General features: G+C 42.4%; 2 protein-coding genes across 7 annotated transcripts; both read left to right on the top strand.

Moving 5' to 3' along the window:
• Positions 1-4653: 4653 nt before the first annotated feature.
• LOC135492155 (uncharacterized) lies at positions 4654-9110 on the top strand. 2 transcript variants are annotated; one of them, XM_064778377.1, is made up of 5 exons: positions 4654-4788; positions 5561-6505; positions 6994-7155; positions 7672-8445; positions 8888-9110. In XM_064778377.1, the coding sequence occupies exons 1-5, from the start codon at positions 4784-4786 to the stop codon at positions 9108-9110; spliced, it is 2109 nt and encodes a 702-aa protein (XP_064634447.1). In that variant the 5' UTR covers positions 4654-4783. The 2 variants fall into 2 exon arrangements, with proteins under 2 accessions (XP_064634447.1, XP_064634448.1); XM_064778378.1 differs by lacking the exon at positions 4654-4788 and having other exon boundaries at positions 5683-5812; positions 5916-6505.
• Positions 9111-9560: 450 nt separating this feature from the next.
• LOC135492156 (ets DNA-binding protein pokkuri-like) lies at positions 9561-18193 on the top strand. 5 transcript variants are annotated; one of them, XM_064778381.1, is made up of 9 exons: positions 9690-10317; positions 11009-11177; positions 14051-14141; positions 14469-14585; positions 15232-15345; positions 15726-16022; positions 16249-16410; positions 16747-16993; positions 17348-18193. In XM_064778381.1, exons 3-9 carry the CDS (start codon positions 14081-14083, stop codon positions 17661-17663), a joined length of 1314 nt encoding a protein of 437 aa, XP_064634451.1. In that variant the 5' UTR covers positions 9690-10317; positions 11009-11177; positions 14051-14080; the 3' UTR covers positions 17664-18193. The 5 variants fall into 5 exon arrangements, with proteins under 5 accessions (XP_064634449.1, XP_064634451.1, XP_064634450.1 ...); XM_064778379.1 differs by lacking the exons at positions 9690-10317; positions 11009-11177 and adding an exon at positions 9561-9671; XM_064778380.1 differs by having other exon boundaries at positions 9690-11177.
• The last annotated feature ends 143 nt before the right edge of the window (positions 18194-18336 follow it).

Raw genomic sequence — 18336 nt, 5'->3', positions numbered from 1 at the left:
TACAGTCATAGCGCTAGTCATTGCATTGATAACTGAACTAAACATATGTAAAGGGTAAGCAACAGCCTTCAAGCAGCCCATAGAAGCCACTACCAATATCTAACAAAAGAGGGCCTTAACCAGAACATCTAAAAGACTTCGGAAAGGATTAAAGAGTCAGATACATTCCTGACGACCCTTCTCCTGGAACGGCTATGTTAAGGATGGCAACTGCCACAACTGTACTAGGAAAGCGGAAAATACAAACATTGGTTTGTAAATAATGACGGGACATTTTAAAATTTTGTGTATATGAGCTATTGAATAAAGTAACTTCCTTCTGTTCCATTGCTCCTCGCCTACTTGACGTTTTCCACCAAAAGTTACCCCACTCATTTCCATCATATTTCGATTCTGATACCGACAAAGTGTGAAAGCCCCTTTATGACTTCTGCCCTTATTGACTTAACCCACAGGCTGAAACTGACAACGCCGTACATCAAAGTACAATCTCTTCAAGTGGTCTCGTCTGCTTCGATGAATATTTGTGATGAATATCACGCTATCAAATTACCAGCGTTCTTACTGTCGCTGAAAGTATATGACACTCCTTTCCATAATTACCGCGTCACTTTAAACCTAAGATATCGGCGTGCCCTGAGAGGTGCTAGAGTGGGGACACGATGACCAAAACCAATTCAGCACGCCCTTTGGTTATATAATCTAGATAGACCGCACCCTAGCCTGCGTTTATCAATAACCGACCTCGTTGGCCATTCCCTTACAGCCGAAGGCTGCCTCTCCACGAGATTAAACAACACGCAAACGAGATTAAATATCCCCTCGATTCATTTACTCAGACGTTGTGTTAACTTAGGTTAATTACGTTGGTGGTATTGTAATAATGGCTTGTAAAATGAAAATTACTGGGAACAAGTTGGGTCGCACGAGCTCATCAACTCCAGTCAACAGTACCCTTATTACTGAGGCCGTAATTGAATGAAATGCCGTTTGCATTGGAACTCAATGCTTATGACATTCTATCAGAAACCCTATAGATTTGTTCAGGCAATAAAAGGGCAAATTGAGGCTAGTTACCCTGAAGTTACAAATCCTTAAAAATCTGTAGCCACAGTATTGAGTTGATTGAAATCAATAACTAGTTGGTAGCACAGTGCATCGTATAAATAAGAGATTGACACAGCATATGTGAATTGTCGATAGTGGAATTATTTCAAAGTAATTGGAAGGCGTTGTGCGACATCATTTTTAAAAATACTGGATCGGTTGACCTAATCAAATTATACGTGTTTGGCTAATTCCATAGGAAGCACCAATGGCTATTGAGCCTTAATCAAGTAACGCATGATAATTTTCGAGACTTCTCATCTTCAGGCGTTAATGGACCCTTTTCCTAATGGCTATATAGACCCTTTAACCCCACAGAACAACAACACAACGACAACGACAACGACAAAGACAGCAACCACAACAACAACAAAAGGTTCTTCACGGTTCTTATGTCATTTTGGGACACGTGTCTTGACTGAAAAAAGAAGCTAGGGCTCTAGTTACACCCATCGAATCATACGATCTGCTATCAAAACACCACCATTCACTTCACGGGAACAGGTCTGTATTTTATTTTCAAAACAAGCCTGGTACTCAACTCATGTACCTCTACCAAGCCAATTTGGCATCTAGCCATGTCGTGCACCCAACCCCGTCTAGGTCCTCTCCGCAGGCGTTGAAAGTGACACCCTTTTCCAAGAGCTTTTCACCGTAAAGGAAGTCACCTCTAATCGCCATCAACCCTCAATTGACGTTCTTGGGTTACCATCTCAAAGGCTCCGGCGCCGAGTGGAAATATTGACCCGGGGTTTTGGTCCGCTACTTAAGTAGCGGGGAGCGCAATCGTGTGGCCTATATCAGTGGTGTTAAGAACGATTGTCAACCCTCAACACTCTGCGTAAAAGAGCTCAACGTAAGCTTACCCTCTACCACTTTTGACCCGTCGACAGGTAGTAATGGTAGAACATCGCGTCCTATTTCCTGGTTGACGACGCTATAAGCTACAGATGAATTACAGGTTTTGGCCGTGGCAGTTTAGCCTTTTGGGCTGATCCTCGGAAGTTAGGAGAGACCAACACAAGGTGATGATCGATAAGTTACGTAAGGCAGATTAAAAGCAGCCCATTCGCCGAACTCTCAAATAGCTGAAAATAATTTTCGAATATTGTTGATGACTTTATCATTTAATTGAAATTAATCGCTCCCATGGCGTTGATCAATCTTTAAATGCTAGATTAGCAGTCGAGGACAAAAAATTTGTGATTTATCGATCACTCGAATACGATCTAGATCAAGACTATAGTGAAATGAATTGCAAAGTATCGACGGTCATGCAGCTGCTTTTTCCGGACACTGAGAGTAAGTGGTGTTTGGGGCAGAAGTTCCTCTGTTGTCAACTCTCAAGTCCTGATGACTGGTTTAGAAAACTTTCCCGGGACCCGGGGCGCTAATTTACCGCCGACTAATGATAATATTGGATAGCGGCACGGAACCCGTTGAATCTTAAGGCTTCCATTTAGGGACAGCTGAATCAACAGAGGGAAACAAGATGGTCATGTCGGATCGATACAGCCCATAACCTACGCCATGCCTGAAGCTTCACTCTTCGTCACTGACTACCAAATTACAAATGTTTGACGCCTCATTGAGATTCGGTGTCGTTTAGGTCAATTTTCATCTTTGATGCGATATGTTCAATTAAATTGCTGGACATAGTTTGGTAGAATCGACAGTTTCTGATAACACCTTCCCTGGAAGGTTACTGATGGTCTGTAGAGTAATTTATTCATAATTTCACAGGTGCTCACAGTCCGCTAAACAGTCTACGTTCCTTCAGGCGCTACCCCTCTCCACTCCTTAGTATTTTCAACATGATCATCATGAAACTGCAGGATGGATTTAAAGAGCAATATTTAAAAAATGTTATGCGCAGACGCTGGTTCCGTTTGAGGCCAAAGACCTCGGATGATCGCTCGAGCAAATCTCAGATCAAACTATGAAATATTTAATTGAAACAGACTAGGAGGGTCCAATTATGCTGTCTTGATCTATGAGAAAACTGCGTTAACGCACAGCCCACATTTTGCCATTATGCAAGTCCACCAATTTTGTACAAAATATGAATTGAAGATGAATCGGAAAGTCGAAGCTTGTTATTCGCTGATAACGAGGTCATTACCTTTCAAACCTATGCGGAAGGATAGACGTTTGACTTGTAATAAAAAACATAATTCAATATTTGAAGCCCGATTCTCTCTAGCTATCTCTTCTCGGCGATCACTGAGGTTATGTTATTGCCTTCATTATCTGATCGAATAGCCTTTTGATGGTGAAACCAATCTGCTTCGGGTCTTTCCTCACTCAGTCTCGAGAGCATCTATCAAAAATATTTGGTAAAAAATGGAATGGTCTACAAGAACTTCTTGCGGTTGAAGAATGCAAGGCACAGCCCGTTATAATATGAATTGAAGTTGACCTAAATAACCAAATTATCCAAATTCTATATTTCTGAAAATACTCAATGCCTTCGTCTACAATACTAATTACCAGATTTTGCACCCGCATCCGCAAGAAAAACTGTCCCTTGGTAACGTCTTGGTTACCTTAGTTTACTTATAAATGCGTATGCGCAACCGGATGCAAAATCTGGAAATTTTCTTCCGACTTCTGCCGGTCGTGGTGCGATTCAAAGTTCTCAAAGGAGTATTGGGACTGACTTTTTCACCAATATGGAAAGGATGACAAATATAAGTCTATATTGCCACTTTCAGTCTTAAATAGAGTGGTCTAATAGGACGAGATGACCAAATGCAAGTCTGTGGCATAGCTCCGCCATGAGAAATATTTATTCGAAGAGATTACGGCTGGACGTTCAGAGTGAGAGTAGACGCGGTGTTGTCTTTATGTCGCCAACATCGGTTTTCAACCACGCTCGTTGTTGCAAGATGTAGCTGCTACTATATGTTCTATTTCTCCCGCAAAAAAAGCCTTTAGGCCCGCCATTTATTTCATTTGATGTCAAACCTTTTATTGCAGCTATTATATGAGACATAGTGATGGCCTGAGGGAGGCTAAGGCTTCCTTGACATCTTCTTGAGTACCCAATAAAGAGCATTTTTAGCGTTTGTGAGATCGGAATGAGACATCCTCTACTTTTCACTCACATTTGCCGAGCACAGTGAGGATAGGGGAATAATAAGGGAACCACTGATAACAGATGTTACACCGGTATAAAAGGCCGAATCCTGAAGACGATAGTGTTGCCATCTTCAAAATGAAATGTACAACAGAGTTCATCGAAGCAACCATGCAAGATACGGATTGAAACCTTACCGTATCGATATAGCTAGATTGCTGTTTTGGGGATGTCACCAGCTTAAATAATTATTTCCCTTAAATTAGAATTTCAACCACAACCGTCCGTCGTGACATCCGGCCAAGGACAAAAATCACGCATTTATGGTTGTGCGATAAATGATAAAGGAGATAAGAGCAATAACGAAAAGTAGAATGTACGTACAGTGAGAAACTAGGTCATGTTGGCATGGCAGGCTTGAGTTTAGGCCTATGCACAGATGTCATATGCCATGGGAATTCCCCAACCAATCCCAAAGCCGGAAATCATTGGGCATTCCCAGTTCTTGACCCAAGTCATTTAGGTGTACCAACAAAGTTGGGAAGCAGCTGCACTTCCGACCTACAAACTCAAACGGAAGGATCCTGACACCAAGACATGAGGTAGGCCTTCAGTTATGTTAATGATATCTGATTGGTTTTGATGAAGTCAACTCGATTTAGAGCAGGTGACCTGTGGCACCTCTGTCTCGTGACATAGCCTAGATAAGGCCATCCCTATTTCTTACGCTAAAGCCCAAGTTGGGGCCGTAATAGAACACATATCAAACAATATGTTAGGATTCTATCCATCCCGTAGGCCTATGTTGATCACACCACTTTCACTTCAGATCGACCCTCGTCATTGACGTTCAAACGAAAGAGGACGGCTACTCCTCCCTAGTGCTGAACATTACTTGATGATCCCATTTTCGGAGATCATCAGGGATAGCTGCTGGTCTTTTGGAGACCCTGGCAGGACACAACTACGGCTGGTGGAATTGGTCGGCGAAGATTATCAAAGAATTAATAGAGAAAAACCTTATATAACAGACAGTCTGTGCTGCTTTTGGCATGTTTGGCTACTGCGTAGTTTTCATTTTCAAAAGGCCCACAGACATCACTTGACTAGAACGTATAGGTCTAGTACCAGCCCCTCGCAAGTAACAGCTGCCTCCTTACAAAAGTCGGACTGTATTGTACATACTTTCTCTTTCCGGTCACCACTAATGACGAGAGGTAGGCCTGCTAGAAAAACACAGGATAATAATCGATTAGAATTGAGTGATTCATAAATGCATATAACAGCTACATACACTCCAGAGGTAAATATGCATGGTAACGCTGTCAAAGCTCAATCCGAAGGTGGAGTTATTACTTTCGTTTATATTTGCAGCTACACACATGCTTTCAACATGGCGAGGAATTGGGAACCGAAGTCGGCACTGATGGTTCCTTCATCGTCTGATGATAATGTCGAGAAGGCAGCTGCCTTGCTTGAGGGGAAACTGTTCCGGGTTGTCCACGAAAACATCGGCGGACTGGACGCAGAAAGCATCCATGTTGGTGGAGGCGTTGAGGTCAGCCTAGACGAAGCAGCTACGTTCCTTCAGATTGGAGCTAACATTACCGCATTGGACGCAAAACGGTTAGTCAGTTTCACAAACTGCCAGTTCGATATCATCAAACTTTGCGATTCTTGGAACCTAATGTTGACAAGTTATAAGATTGGTGCAAATGATATTTTACAGAAACTACACGTGGTCTACCTCAAGCTGTTAGAGGGTTTTCCGAATCTCGCCCAACAGGACATGGATGCTATTTCAAAGCATGTGAACGGGATGATACATGCTGCTGAGAAGGCGCGGAGGACGTTTTCTGAGGTGAAGCGCAAGATGGAGGCTTGTTATGAAGGTCTACAGTGTTCAGTTGAAGAGAAGAATTTACACAATAGATTTCAGCAAATGCAATCTGATGTCAAACAGGTATTGAAGCGGGACTGCTTTGTTTGTGAGGAAAGTAAACGTAGCAACACTAGGAGTAAAGCAGTTGAAACGTTTTTGTCAGAGCTGAATGAACTTCGCCATGATCACCAACGTAATTTGAACAATTCCGTTGCGAAAGAGTCACTAGGTCTCGCGCTAAAGAAGATTGAGCATGCCGAAGTGCCTCTCCGTGAAGCTGAGAATTTGGCCCGGACCTGGTACGTTGAGTGTCGCAATGTTGTCGAGCAGACCATGAAAGAAAACATTGCAGAGACGAAGAAAATGGCGGCTGAAGAAAAAAGGAAATTTTGGGAGAAGCTGCCATTTGTTCAGCAGGCGTTTGAGTTCCTATGCAGGTGAGAGCCAGATTCCAGAATGGCGTTTGCTATTGGCGTATTTTTACGATACTCCCGTTTCCCACCAACGGCACCATCAGGTCATTTGAATCATCAAATAAACTATAGCTTAATGCACTTTCTCTTGTTCAAGATAATCGTTGCTAACACCGTTACCGATTGGAGTAAAATCAGCGTTGCTCACACACGTTCGTCTCCTGTCGATTTGCCGTGTGAGCTTTTTTATGACTTGGCTACGGAGCTTGAAATTGGAAATTCTGTTGTTCGTGGACGAACTCTCCTTGGGAGTTGTGTTTCGACCCCAGGTGAAGCCTGTGGCCCCATCTAACCAACCAGGCTATAAGGATACCGACGTTAAGCAATGTTGGGCGTAGTTAGGCAGTGGATCGGTGGGTGGCATAGTAGTGGCATGCTGTGCCTTTATCAAGGGTCGCACATCAACAAAGAAAGACAATTCTAAATGTCCTTCAACTCGATATTTTTTGCAGATGGAAAGCCCTCTACCTGCTCTGTTCTCGTCATCTTACATACATCCACCATGTGAGGCAGAAAGCCGATTCCCTCTATATGGAGAACCTTCTGCCTAGAGAAGCAGTCGAGAAAGCTTGGGAGCTGGTTGCAGAGAGTGTGGATCTGAGTCATATCAAAAGGTAAATGATAAACGCTTACTGTTTCTTTGCTTCTTTTCTCAGAGGCCCTTATAAGCGTAACTGCTCTATCGGCTACTCACCAAGAGCCACAATGAGAGGCAGAAAGCTGACTCTCTCACACTTCCCAAGCTTCATGTCACCTTCACTGGTCATTTGCCCATCCATCAATGCTTGAATTAAGATGGTGCAACTCACCTGTTCAGTAGTGTACTCATAGCCTCAAAGAATGATGTACAGAATTTAAAAAGATCTATCAAACATGACTTCAAAATATATTTCTCAGAGTCGTGGTATTTTAGAGCTAGTTCATTTTAATGTAATCATAGATCAGGTCGTCGGTTATGCTAATGCAGTTCCCCTTTGCTGGATTGACATTGAGTGATCGTCGTCACTTGTAACGTCATTGGCTCTGACTATAAAACCTGGCATGACATGAGACTAGTTGAAAGTGACTCGTCGCAAGTGACAAAGCGTACTCCATATGAACCCAGCCTTAAAGGTATTTATGTTTTTAAGGTTTCCTGTCGTGGCAAAACAAGATCGCACTCCTACCATTGGTGACCGAAGGTACTCCCTTGACCACCTACTCGAGGTAGAAACAATTGATGAAGCAGTGACAACTAGTGTCGGGAAAAATACGTTCGGAGCCAACAGCTATGCGCTGATTTTGGCCCGGATGCAAAAACTTCGGAGATATTTAGATGTGCTTTGTTACCTACAACCGGAGATGCCCTCTGAACTTCAAAACATCCAGAGCAGTTTTAACAAAATCTGCAGATTGATAGTTGACATCTTTCACGCATTTGAAAACGATGCTGTTGATTTGTTGCTGAGTTTGCATATCGTGTGCAACTGTTGGATCAGGGGTCTACATTCATTTGTTCTGAGAGAGCTTCAACCTCGAATCCTTGGCTTTGCGCAAGTACAGGCCCTTGCAAATGAAGTGTCGATATTTTTTCCGAGTAACGGTGAACCGCTATCCGAAGTTTTAAAAAAAGCTTGTAGAGAAACAAGAGTAACTGACAAGGCCAAAACGTTCGGTCTGGGGTGGTACATTATGAACCACTTCAAACCGGCCTCACATGAGCTGGAATCTAGGAAGCGTCTTGCCATGGCCCTGGAGGTGGTCACTTTGATAAATAAGTGCCTCCCCTTGGGAGATGTTGTCACTGAATATCTGGCAGTAGGTCGTAAGGCTATTGGAACCATCGGGGAAATTATGCCCCCAGGAACCACAGACGATGTGGCGCACAGTGACTGGATGTATGAAGTAATCAAGTGTTATAAGTGGTAGGTGCATGTACTTTAGATACTGATTTGCGAGACTGTTCTGTCCCAGCATTTGGATAAACACAGCTCTTCATCCTCTTTATAGTCTGGAAAAATACTAATGAACGAAACTGCATATTTTAATATCATCATACAACAGACAGATAGGGACTTAATGACTTTCCCATTGGGGGAAACAGAGAAAAACTAGTCGATCTGTCTTTGGCGTTCTCAATTGATATGAAAAAACACTCTGGAACGGAAACACTCAATAACGTTTCAACTGTTCTAGTCGAACCGCCCTTGTTTGAACCATTTAGCTTAAGAGAGTGCATTTCCGCTACCAGCAATTGGTGAATGTGTGTGTGCGTGTGTGTGACACAACCATACACGAACCACTTTTATCATCTTTTTCACCACGACAATGACCTCCACATCTAATTTTCCCTGTTTACCTCTTCAGGATTCAAGCATTCCGGGTTCTATGCAGAGAAGAGGTGACAGGTTCAAAGTTTTTTAGAGATCAGCAGCAGATGACTCGGGCAAAGAGAACCTGGCGCGATTGTGTTCAAGCCATCACGCAACTTGACGACAAAATGCTGACGGAGTTAGTGGTGGATGTCGAGGCAAGAGTTGGAGAGGACTTGGAAGGGGAGGCTTGGAGAGAATTTGACATTGGTAAATAACCGGTCATGACTGAGATTCGCGATGACTCCGACACTCAAACGCAGACGAAAATTGAATTGAAATCTCCAGAGTTGGTGGTGAACGTCGTAGTAGCGGGGGTTGAAAAAGATCTGGAAGATGCTGCTGATGTAGAACGAGTGGCAGGGGACTTCAAAGCCTCGGATATTGAAACGCAGACAGAAACACGAACTGCTGGGAAAGAGGGCACTCGTTAAAGGGAAACAGGCGGAGCCATGATTTCAGATAACTGGGTCAGTACGAAGAGAAGAGATGATCCAAGTCTTGACTCGTCAGAGAGCAATCTTAACTCTGCTGTAGGCCCAGTGTCGAGTGTGAAATTAGCGTCAACCCTCTGGGACACGTTTGGGATCGGTGAATATACAAGTCAGACCGATATTGAAACTGAGATGGGAAGGATTGGGAGCCAGACCTAACACTTTCAGCGATCTATGGAAGCACTAACTTTCAGAAGACCCAAGGTGATACCAAAGACACTTGGTGAAAAAGCTGACGAACTCCTTTTTCTGTGCTGGCATTATTTATTCGCCAGTCGTTCTAGTGTAAGTATTATCATGTGTTGATATCATCACATGCCAGTTTATAGTACTAACAATAACTCATATAATAGCTTGTCAATTTATCAATTTATTAATTGATATACATTTTGTATATTTTTATCATACGCTACATGTATACGTAGGCCTACTACTAACTATGTTAGCGCAACGGTGATGGTGAGGATCATGGTTTTGCTGTGTTTGATCTTGAAACCTACACTCTTTGTGTTCGTTGGCTCCCCGGGTTTATCATCGTCAGGTTCAGTGCGGAGTATGTTGTGTCTGTGTGGAGCCCGCTCAAAAAGCATCCTTGATTTTCACAGGTCGACGCAAGACGGCGCTGTTGTTTATATTCCTACTTTAGTTGAACAGCCACGAGGTGGCTTGCCAGTAATCTGCGAGGAAAACTTGCGAATTCGACCATTTTGGGTTTGGTTATTTATCGAGATTACTTGGCTCGGGCTGATGCATCGCTTTAATTTTTCTATATGCCTGTGATCTACCCAAGGAAGTTTTTAGTTCCTCCATGATCTACCCCTTGAATCGTTGGCGAAACAAGATGGCCACCTATGTTGGCAGTCTCGTGACCACGTAGTTACGTTGCTGCACAGGAAGGGGTCGAGTGTCTGCGACGATATTGGGAAACTGGGTAAGAACACAGGGATGTGTATTGAGGCGTACTTTTGCCTACAACTCACTCTATTCAGTTATACACCCGACTCTGATAATCTCAGTGCACCAAGCATTGGTTAACAAAACCAAGCGGCATCTATTTTTGTACGGGACTTGGAGAAAACCAGGTAAATCTTTCTAAAACTACCCTTAAGCGGGTGACCCATAAGTATGTATACGGGATGATGGACCAGCTGAATACTTTTCGAATACCGGCATTCCTTTGGTAATACATACTGAGTCATTATTGTTAACCTATTACATATTTTTTGATACTATCATAGTATCAGCATAAATGTCAAAGTGATTGGGTACCGTCCAGTCCTGTTTCCGGGAAATCGAAAAAAAATCGAAAGTGTCCTTAATTATCAAGTGAGATATGATAAAATAAAGAGTGATACACGTCATGACAGCAAAATTAATGGGCGGCCCAATCCACTCGGTTTTATTGCACTTGCATTCGGACGGCGAAGATCAAGCTTGTTACATTATTCTCAGTAGAAAATCGTGGTAGGTATTTATTCATGGCGCTTCTGAAAGAAATGTAAATGACGGTTCTTAACGGTGATTTGCCAAATATTATTGGTGTTTGGTGATGACATTGGGCGGGCCTATGTTATTGTGGAAGTGTACTTCGATAAGAATCAACACAAAACCTCTCTATCAAGGTTACTTCCTGCTTGGCTGTGATTACCCGGTAATTCACGGGCTACGATCCGGCGAAACATAATATATGCGAAGGCCTGACGAGGTGCACGGCGTAAACACAACAACTGGACTGCCCGGTACGTTTATTCATAAATCGACGAGAAAAAAGAGCAGTGAGCTGAGGTGAAGGTAGGTTTTGTTGCTATTTATTTCTGGATACAGCAGGATCAAAATTTGAACGTTTTTCCTTATAAAATAAAATTGCACATCCCGGTAAAATTTATTGCAATTTTTATTTCACAGACATGAACCAGTAGTTTTCAATCTTTGTTTAATCCTGATCCTATGTTTTATTTCTTTTCGCTCAATTTGCGTAATTTCTATCTTATTTGGCTTCGACTGTAATAATGCAACTATAATAATGATGCCAGTTATGTCTGTGGTAATGTCGTCTTAAAGGGGTACGCCGTTCGTATTTACCTCCATGGTATTTACCTGTGGTCCAGTTAAATAAAAATCCTCTAATACACAATGCCGTAGTGCAGTTATTGTACGTGGATACAAATTTATGTAAACTTGGTATTCATAGTATTTGTATATTAGTCTACACAACGGCAATGTTGAAATATATATAGAGTACGTTGAGCTATTTGTTTTTTTTCTTCATGAAGGCGGCGGCGGGGGGGGGGTAACACCCATGTTATCCCCCCCCCCCACAGCCCCTCATTACAAGACTATTGACCTTAAACTCAGTAAGAATTTGGCCTAGATGTTTGTCACAAAGATATGTCCAAACTTTCTTCGCGTTCGGTACTTTCCCAGTTTGAGGAAACCTCTGTTTGGCCAATAAGAACGGCGGCAGAACAAGGAAGTTCAGATTCAGGCCGAATTTCTGTGATAAATAGTATAGGTTTTGTTGTTAGCGTCCGGTTGAAGTTTGAAAATGATGAGTTTTTCATTCATTGACATTAACATGATATTCATGTTACATGTATGTGAAATATTCCTTGGCAAAATTCCAATTGAGGCCCAGAATGGCCTTTCAAGTGGCCAACAAATTTGAGTTACCAAATAATAGCTTCAATAAGGAATGCTGCATAAAACGAGGGAAGATATCGGCCTGCTTACAATTTTATCTAAATGTATTTTCTAATCGCATTTTTGAATATATCCGATCCGTTGACATAACATATCAGTTACGCATACATAAATGTCGCCCTTTTTCTACCGTGACACAACCAGAATCAACGCCCTTCCCTTTATTATTCGTCAGCCACTTCTCCAAGCAGGTGACTTTAAGAAGAAGAAAAAGAAAAAAACTCTGTAGGAAGCAATAGACTTTTTTAAGCATCCTCATCCGGCCGGACCATGTTTTTAATTAGATCTTGAATTTGACTTTACCAAAGATGTTTATCTTCCCCAAGTATAGGGAGTGTGCCAGGCCGTGAATATCCTTTTTCCTGGTCTCGATATCCGCCATGCAGCCAATCGGATTGTTTCAAAGTAAAAAAAAACGCTCTGGGTTATACCGAGAACGAATATTTACACATTCTTGTCAAATAATAGTGAGGTTTCGCAAGCCTCCGGTCAACGAATATATCTGATAATGAGTTACTTCAAAATTGCTTACTTCGTAGCTTTACACAAAACAAACGAATATATCAATAAAGCCACGACATATTCACCACACTAATAAAATCAAACGCTTGTGTTACCAGGAACTCCTCCCCCATACACAAAGTAAGCGTAAGCCTAAACGTCGGCCTGCTAAAACTCACTTAAGGTGTTTCAGGTTAAGTATTGCCGAGACTGAAGTATATGTAACTTGGCTGTGGGAAACACTTGCAAACTTTTATTTTGAAAATCACCTCGAAATATGAGTATCACGCGGTTCCTCGGGATTTAGCTAAGAGATCCTGGTTCACAAAGTACCGAGAAAATATTAGTCCGCCTGAGGGGGAGGGGGGGGTCAGTCGACGTAGATATACATCGTTTATTCTGTGAGGCGGTCATATCACGTGATTGTATTTCATGCATCATCCATAATCATAATCGATCCATACTCCATAATTTTGTGTTTATTATTTTGCTGTGACGATCAATACATCAGACGAGAAAGCGTGACTCTGTTGACTGACATCTGGTCAAGTCAGTGGGCAGCACGTGACTATGGGGTTCCTTAGTTAATCAACATAAGTTGATTGGTTCTGACGTCATCACAATAAAACATCTGTCAAGTGACCATTGTTTACCAAATTCATGTTATCATACTTGTGCAATTTATTGTGAATTGTCATTTCCTGCGGTCTTTTTCCTTTTAGTGTTATTTCGCAAATGTTAAAAAAAACAGGAAGTAGGGTGATTTCCCATGAAAATTGGTAAAAATCCAACCAATCGCGTTTAAGAACCGGGAAGTACGTTAGGCGCATGGCAACGGATAATGATTTACCTGACTTTGAGACAACCTCGTCGCGTACTTGATTCGCTAATTCACCTTATGGACGAGGCTTTCGGCGTAAGCGTATTGGCTGTGAGACACCTTTTACCGCGGCCTCACCCAAAATATCAGTAAGGCCAGAACTGATTTGGTTCAATTGAAAATGTGCCGAAGACAAAGACACAACCAACGTAAGCTTAACTGTCATGAGTATTGCGGTCTCGATTCGATAGTGCATAACATAAGGGTCTACAGGACTAGACAGACAGCTTCCTGTTTACACATTCTTCAAAGCTTTCAGGGTAAGACATGGGAGTAAAACTTAATATATAAGGGGCAAGGCTAAACCACTGCTAATCATTTATACAGGCCAACATGGTGCTTGCTAACACTTGGCTGGTATGGTTTAAAGTTGAATATATTCTTTAAAAAAATTGTCGTCTCTTTTTGAAATTACTTTTTCTGCAATGAAAAGCCAACATTAGCGCCGCAAAAATATCATGGTGTATTAGAACACTGGGCCACAAATCTTCTGAAAGTGAGGTACAATCTAGAAGTTTCTTTGGCGATATCAGAGTTGTTAACTTTTTTGCTCGCCTTCATCATATTCCTTTCTTATTTTAAGGGAAAGTTCGCCTTGCTTGACCACCAGAACATGATGCGCCCGATGTCGCTCACCCCGCTCTCGCCGGCACTGGCCCACAGCCCAGACATCGGTAAGCATTCAGAATCACCAACAAATGTATGGAAAACAGGCGCTGGGCAGATTTCGATTTTAGTCGTTTTGGTTAACTGCTGACCGTGAAAACTACCACGTACAGAACGTGACGAGGGGAGTTTCTTTCGTTACATCTTGAGCACACATCATGATAGAAACTGTAACTTAGAAACCAAGGTTCTTTCATAACTCAAAGTGAAAAGAATTTTCATTACGTCTCTCGATTCAACAATGACATAACACCTTCAGGTTTTCTGTAAGGCGGGACCTGATTCTTAAGAGTGTTGGTATCATCATTGAGATTCTGAATATTTCTATTTTCCAGGGCTTTCTAGCAAACCGCCATGGGATTGGAGCAGGAATGAAGTGTCTGAATGGCTGTTACACTGTGAGAGAGAGTACTCTTTGGATAAGATCGACTTGAAGAGATTCGCCATGAACGGTAGGCTCAATTTAACTTAGGTTAGCGTTTTGTGAATTTGCAAAGGTAATCTTCAAACAAATGATAGTTATTACCGGAATAGGTAATGGTCAGTTGAAAAATTGTAGAAACTACTTGATCCTTTTCACTTGATAGTCAATTGAGGCCAGCGGACTTGATTGAACAGCTCTCGGGGAATTCCCTCATCTTGATCCCGGAAGATACGGCCTCGTGTTTTCTGACCAATTGTCCAGGTTGACCAATCTCTATCGTGTATTTGGCCTTTTTACGCCAGATTGTGGTGAATGTATATTACCCGGTAATTCCTAGATATATGTGCGATTTGTTAGCTTTATCATTGTTTGCAGAGCCAACCCATAAAAAGCCATTTTTCGCGATGTATTTCAATAATGCCTTTCTGTCCCCGACTCAGCATTCTCCTGCTCCGACTCTTACTCTTTCGTTATTGTCCTTCTCCTTGTCGCATAAGGTCCGGATGCATCTTATAATTTCCATGATACTCACCCAATTCTGATGAGATGAGCAGACCAGTGGGCTGCGACAGCTAGTACGCGAAGATACCTTAAATTGGCAGTAACACTTTCTGTAACCCACTTGTGCGCCTCTAGAATATATCAATTGAAATGCTATTTTTCAATGTTTCCAGGCAAGGCACTGTATATCTTGACAAAACAGGACTTCATTGACCGCCTGCCTTCTATTGGTGATGTTCTGTACAACCATATCCATGTCGTCCTGGAGGAAGCTCGGAGAACAATGTGTAAGTAAAAATGCTCGTACACCTGTCATAGACCTGTTTGTTTTTTGGTATATCTTAATGTCGATATATAGCACAAAACTTAACATTTCAGTTGGTACGCACCTACAGTGCACTGTGGTGGACTCTCTGTCCAAATTATATACAAGTTTCGCGTATAATTTTGTCTTCCTACTTGCTGAACAAAGCTTGCCAGTTTTGCTTTATTTTCTAGGAATACTGAACTTTCTAGCTATCTTTCGTATTCTAACGTTCAGAATTTCCGTGTACCTTGGAACGGAAACATGCTGTTCTTTGGAGTTTGTACGTCCATAATTAGTGTTGTGAAATGAACTGACAAATACATTATTTGTACATTGATATGTATACGTTCCTTTTTTCAGGTGAATCATTGCCGCCTCAGAGAGCAGGGTTCTACGATGAAATACCATTCTCGTATCGTTCTTCAGGCCCGCTTTCCCAGCCGTTACTCGTGAAAGGCCAACCTCACTCGCCCACAACACCAGTCCTAGGTCCAATGCATCATTTCGAAGGTCTCGACTCGACACGATCTCCGAGGATGACCGTTCCTTACTCGTACACTAGGATGCTTGGAACACAGATGATCGCTGGTACGCAAGAAGACGATGTCCCTGAAAACCTTGTCATGTATGAGAGACGAGAGGACCATAAATATCTCGGTAAGTCCTCGAATAATATGTCAAGCAAAAGTTAGGCACAAATGGCTTGATGCATCATTCGAAAGTCCGGAGCAAATGTTTTTCTTCTAAAAAAATCCCGTTCACGAGAGTGATCATCAGTTCGGACTACCTTCGCCACCACTATGACACCGGGAGCAATAACAATGTACCTCGATTTTCATTGACCCTTGTATGTTGTCTAAATTGTGCTGTGCCAACTTTTCAGATATGACACCATCACCAACCTCCAGCTTGTCGGAGAACCTGGCAATCCAATGCCAACCGGAAGTAGATGAAAACATGGTGTCCTGCCGGGAAGACCTCGAACTAATTCAAAATTCCCGAGAAAGGACAATAGGTCTACAGAGCGATGGAAAGAAAAGTAAAGGTGCGCTTATACTAGGTCTTAAGACAACTATAGGCCACAGAGGAAATCCTCCTCGGCTGGCGGGTTAGGCTGTGCAATATATCCCCGGGTACGATACCATCCTGACGGGGTGCCTATTGCTTTCCGCCGATAAACAGGTCCGGCCATACTCAAAATCCAGGACTCTCGTAGCACATAAAGAAGCTCTCGCCTCACTCCCGTTTTTTAAGCTTTCGAATGCATATTCACGTCCAGGGTTTGCAAGTATGGACGGGGGTGATTTGGTGCCACCTAAATTGTATATTGTGCTGCCGTCATACATGTATCTCGCCTAATTTCAACACGTTGCCTTTACAGCTGACGGTCGCCTACTGTGGGACTTTCTGAGCAACCTCCTAAAATACAATAAAGCTCCAGACATCATTAGCTGGGATGATGAACAAGAAGACATCTTCCGGATCCATGATGCAGCAGGTCTGGCAGTACTATGGGGCCGACAGAAGAACCGCAGCAACATGACGTATGAAAAGATGTCCAGGGCACTGAGGTATTACTACAAGATGAATATCATTCAGAAGGTCAAAGGCAAACGGTTGACCTATAGGTGAGTTCTATAATTTACTTCACTGAGGTTTTTAAACATTGTTACAGGCCACCACACACTAACCCGAATCTCAAACGGACTTAAGGGGGATGATGTGCCCCCCCCCCCCCACACACACTCACCCCCCAGTTTCATTTTCACTAGCCTTAAAAGATTCCGCGGGGGGGTCATATGTTGCTCGTTATTGGTATTTTCATGGAAAGGTTAATCTTTGGGTATGATAAGTGCATTATTTTGGTACCAACTATCAGCGTCTTTCCATAAAATAGCAATCCTCATGATTGTCAACATGGACTTGTCCCAAACATACACTATTTTTACTGCTTTTCATTACAATCTGTTGATTGATTTCAGGTTCATGAAAAAACCCGACGAGATTCGACGAAATAGAGGTTTGGCTTTGCGATGTCGCGTCCAGCAGCGGAAGGATACAACCCATCAAAATTCGCTGCGTATAAACTTAGCTTCTCAAAGTCCGTCGTGCAGCGTTGGACAATCACAAGCGCACCAAGAACCGAATAAGGACATTTGCCAAACAGATGCTGCAATATCTTACGTACATTTGGATGAAATGAAACCCCTAATCGGGCAATCGATAGAGTTAAAAGTCAATTCGCCGCTTTCCCCAAGTAGACTTGACCACAGGTCATACCAAAATATGCAAGTGTGATCACTAGGACAGTTCTAAAAAGTGTTCGTATCTGGTTTGCCAATATGAATGGAAATCTTTAAAATTCTGTCTGTGGACACTGAGTTATGACTGTTCATCACCAGTGTCCTGAAAAAGCATCGCTGACAGATGAACGGGGGCGCCTAATGTGCCACCCTTAATCCGCCATTGCTTGTGTTCTGGTTTTGGTAGCAAAGTCTGGAATGTGGGGAGACATTTTAATAGACATATTAAACATTTAAAGAGGTGCTTTAGGCTGGGGCCGTTTTGACTGAGTACCCTGTCGGCAACATCGTGTAGATCTGGCCAACTTGGCTCCTTTAAATCGATAGAACAAGACAGATAGTTGATGTCACCACCTATGAGGTGCTGACAGAACCTCGAATTATTGAGTGGATGTATATCACCATCTATGTGAACCCGAGTGTGAAGCATTTTGTATGAAAGTCAATATCAAAATATTTGAGAACAAGACACGTTATCCCAGATATCATTGTGTTACATAGCCAATGTGAATGAATAAAAACTGTGATACTATAGTTAATAAATATTGTTATGCGTAACACTAAAGTAACCTGAGTCCTCGGTCACCTTCATACGACGGTAACCCGCGTTACATTTTGCAGTCAGTTGTGTCCAGTCTTACATCTATGAAGGTAATGGACATGCAAGC

Source organism: Lineus longissimus, chromosome 8, assembly GCF_910592395.1.
Source record: "Lineus longissimus chromosome 8, tnLinLong1.2, whole genome shotgun sequence".
Taxonomy (NCBI): Eukaryota; Metazoa; Nemertea; class Pilidiophora; order Heteronemertea; family Lineidae; genus Lineus; species Lineus longissimus.
The sequence above is the reverse complement of the archived record's forward strand: the minus strand, read 5'-3'. Positions and strand labels throughout refer to the sequence as shown.

Bases quoted from the DNA above. Each gene is read 5' to 3' on its own strand.
- LOC135492156 (XM_064778379.1), top strand. From the start codon at position 9,561: ATGGAAGCACTAACTTTCAGAAGACCCAAGGTGATACCAAAGACACTT. The intron at 16,023-16,248 runs GTAAGTCCTCGA...CCAACTTTTCAG, and splicing joins AGAGGACCATAAATATCTCG to ATATGACACCATCACCAACC. The intron at 16,411-16,746 runs GTGCGCTTATAC...TTGCCTTTACAG, and splicing joins CGATGGAAAGAAAAGTAAAG to CTGACGGTCGCCTACTGTGG.
- LOC135492155 (XM_064778377.1), top strand. The intron at 6,506-6,993 runs GTGAGAGCCAGA...TATTTTTTGCAG, and splicing joins GCGTTTGAGTTCCTATGCAG to ATGGAAAGCCCTCTACCTGC. The intron at 8,446-8,887 runs GTAGGTGCATGT...TTACCTCTTCAG, and splicing joins GTAATCAAGTGTTATAAGTG to GATTCAAGCATTCCGGGTTC.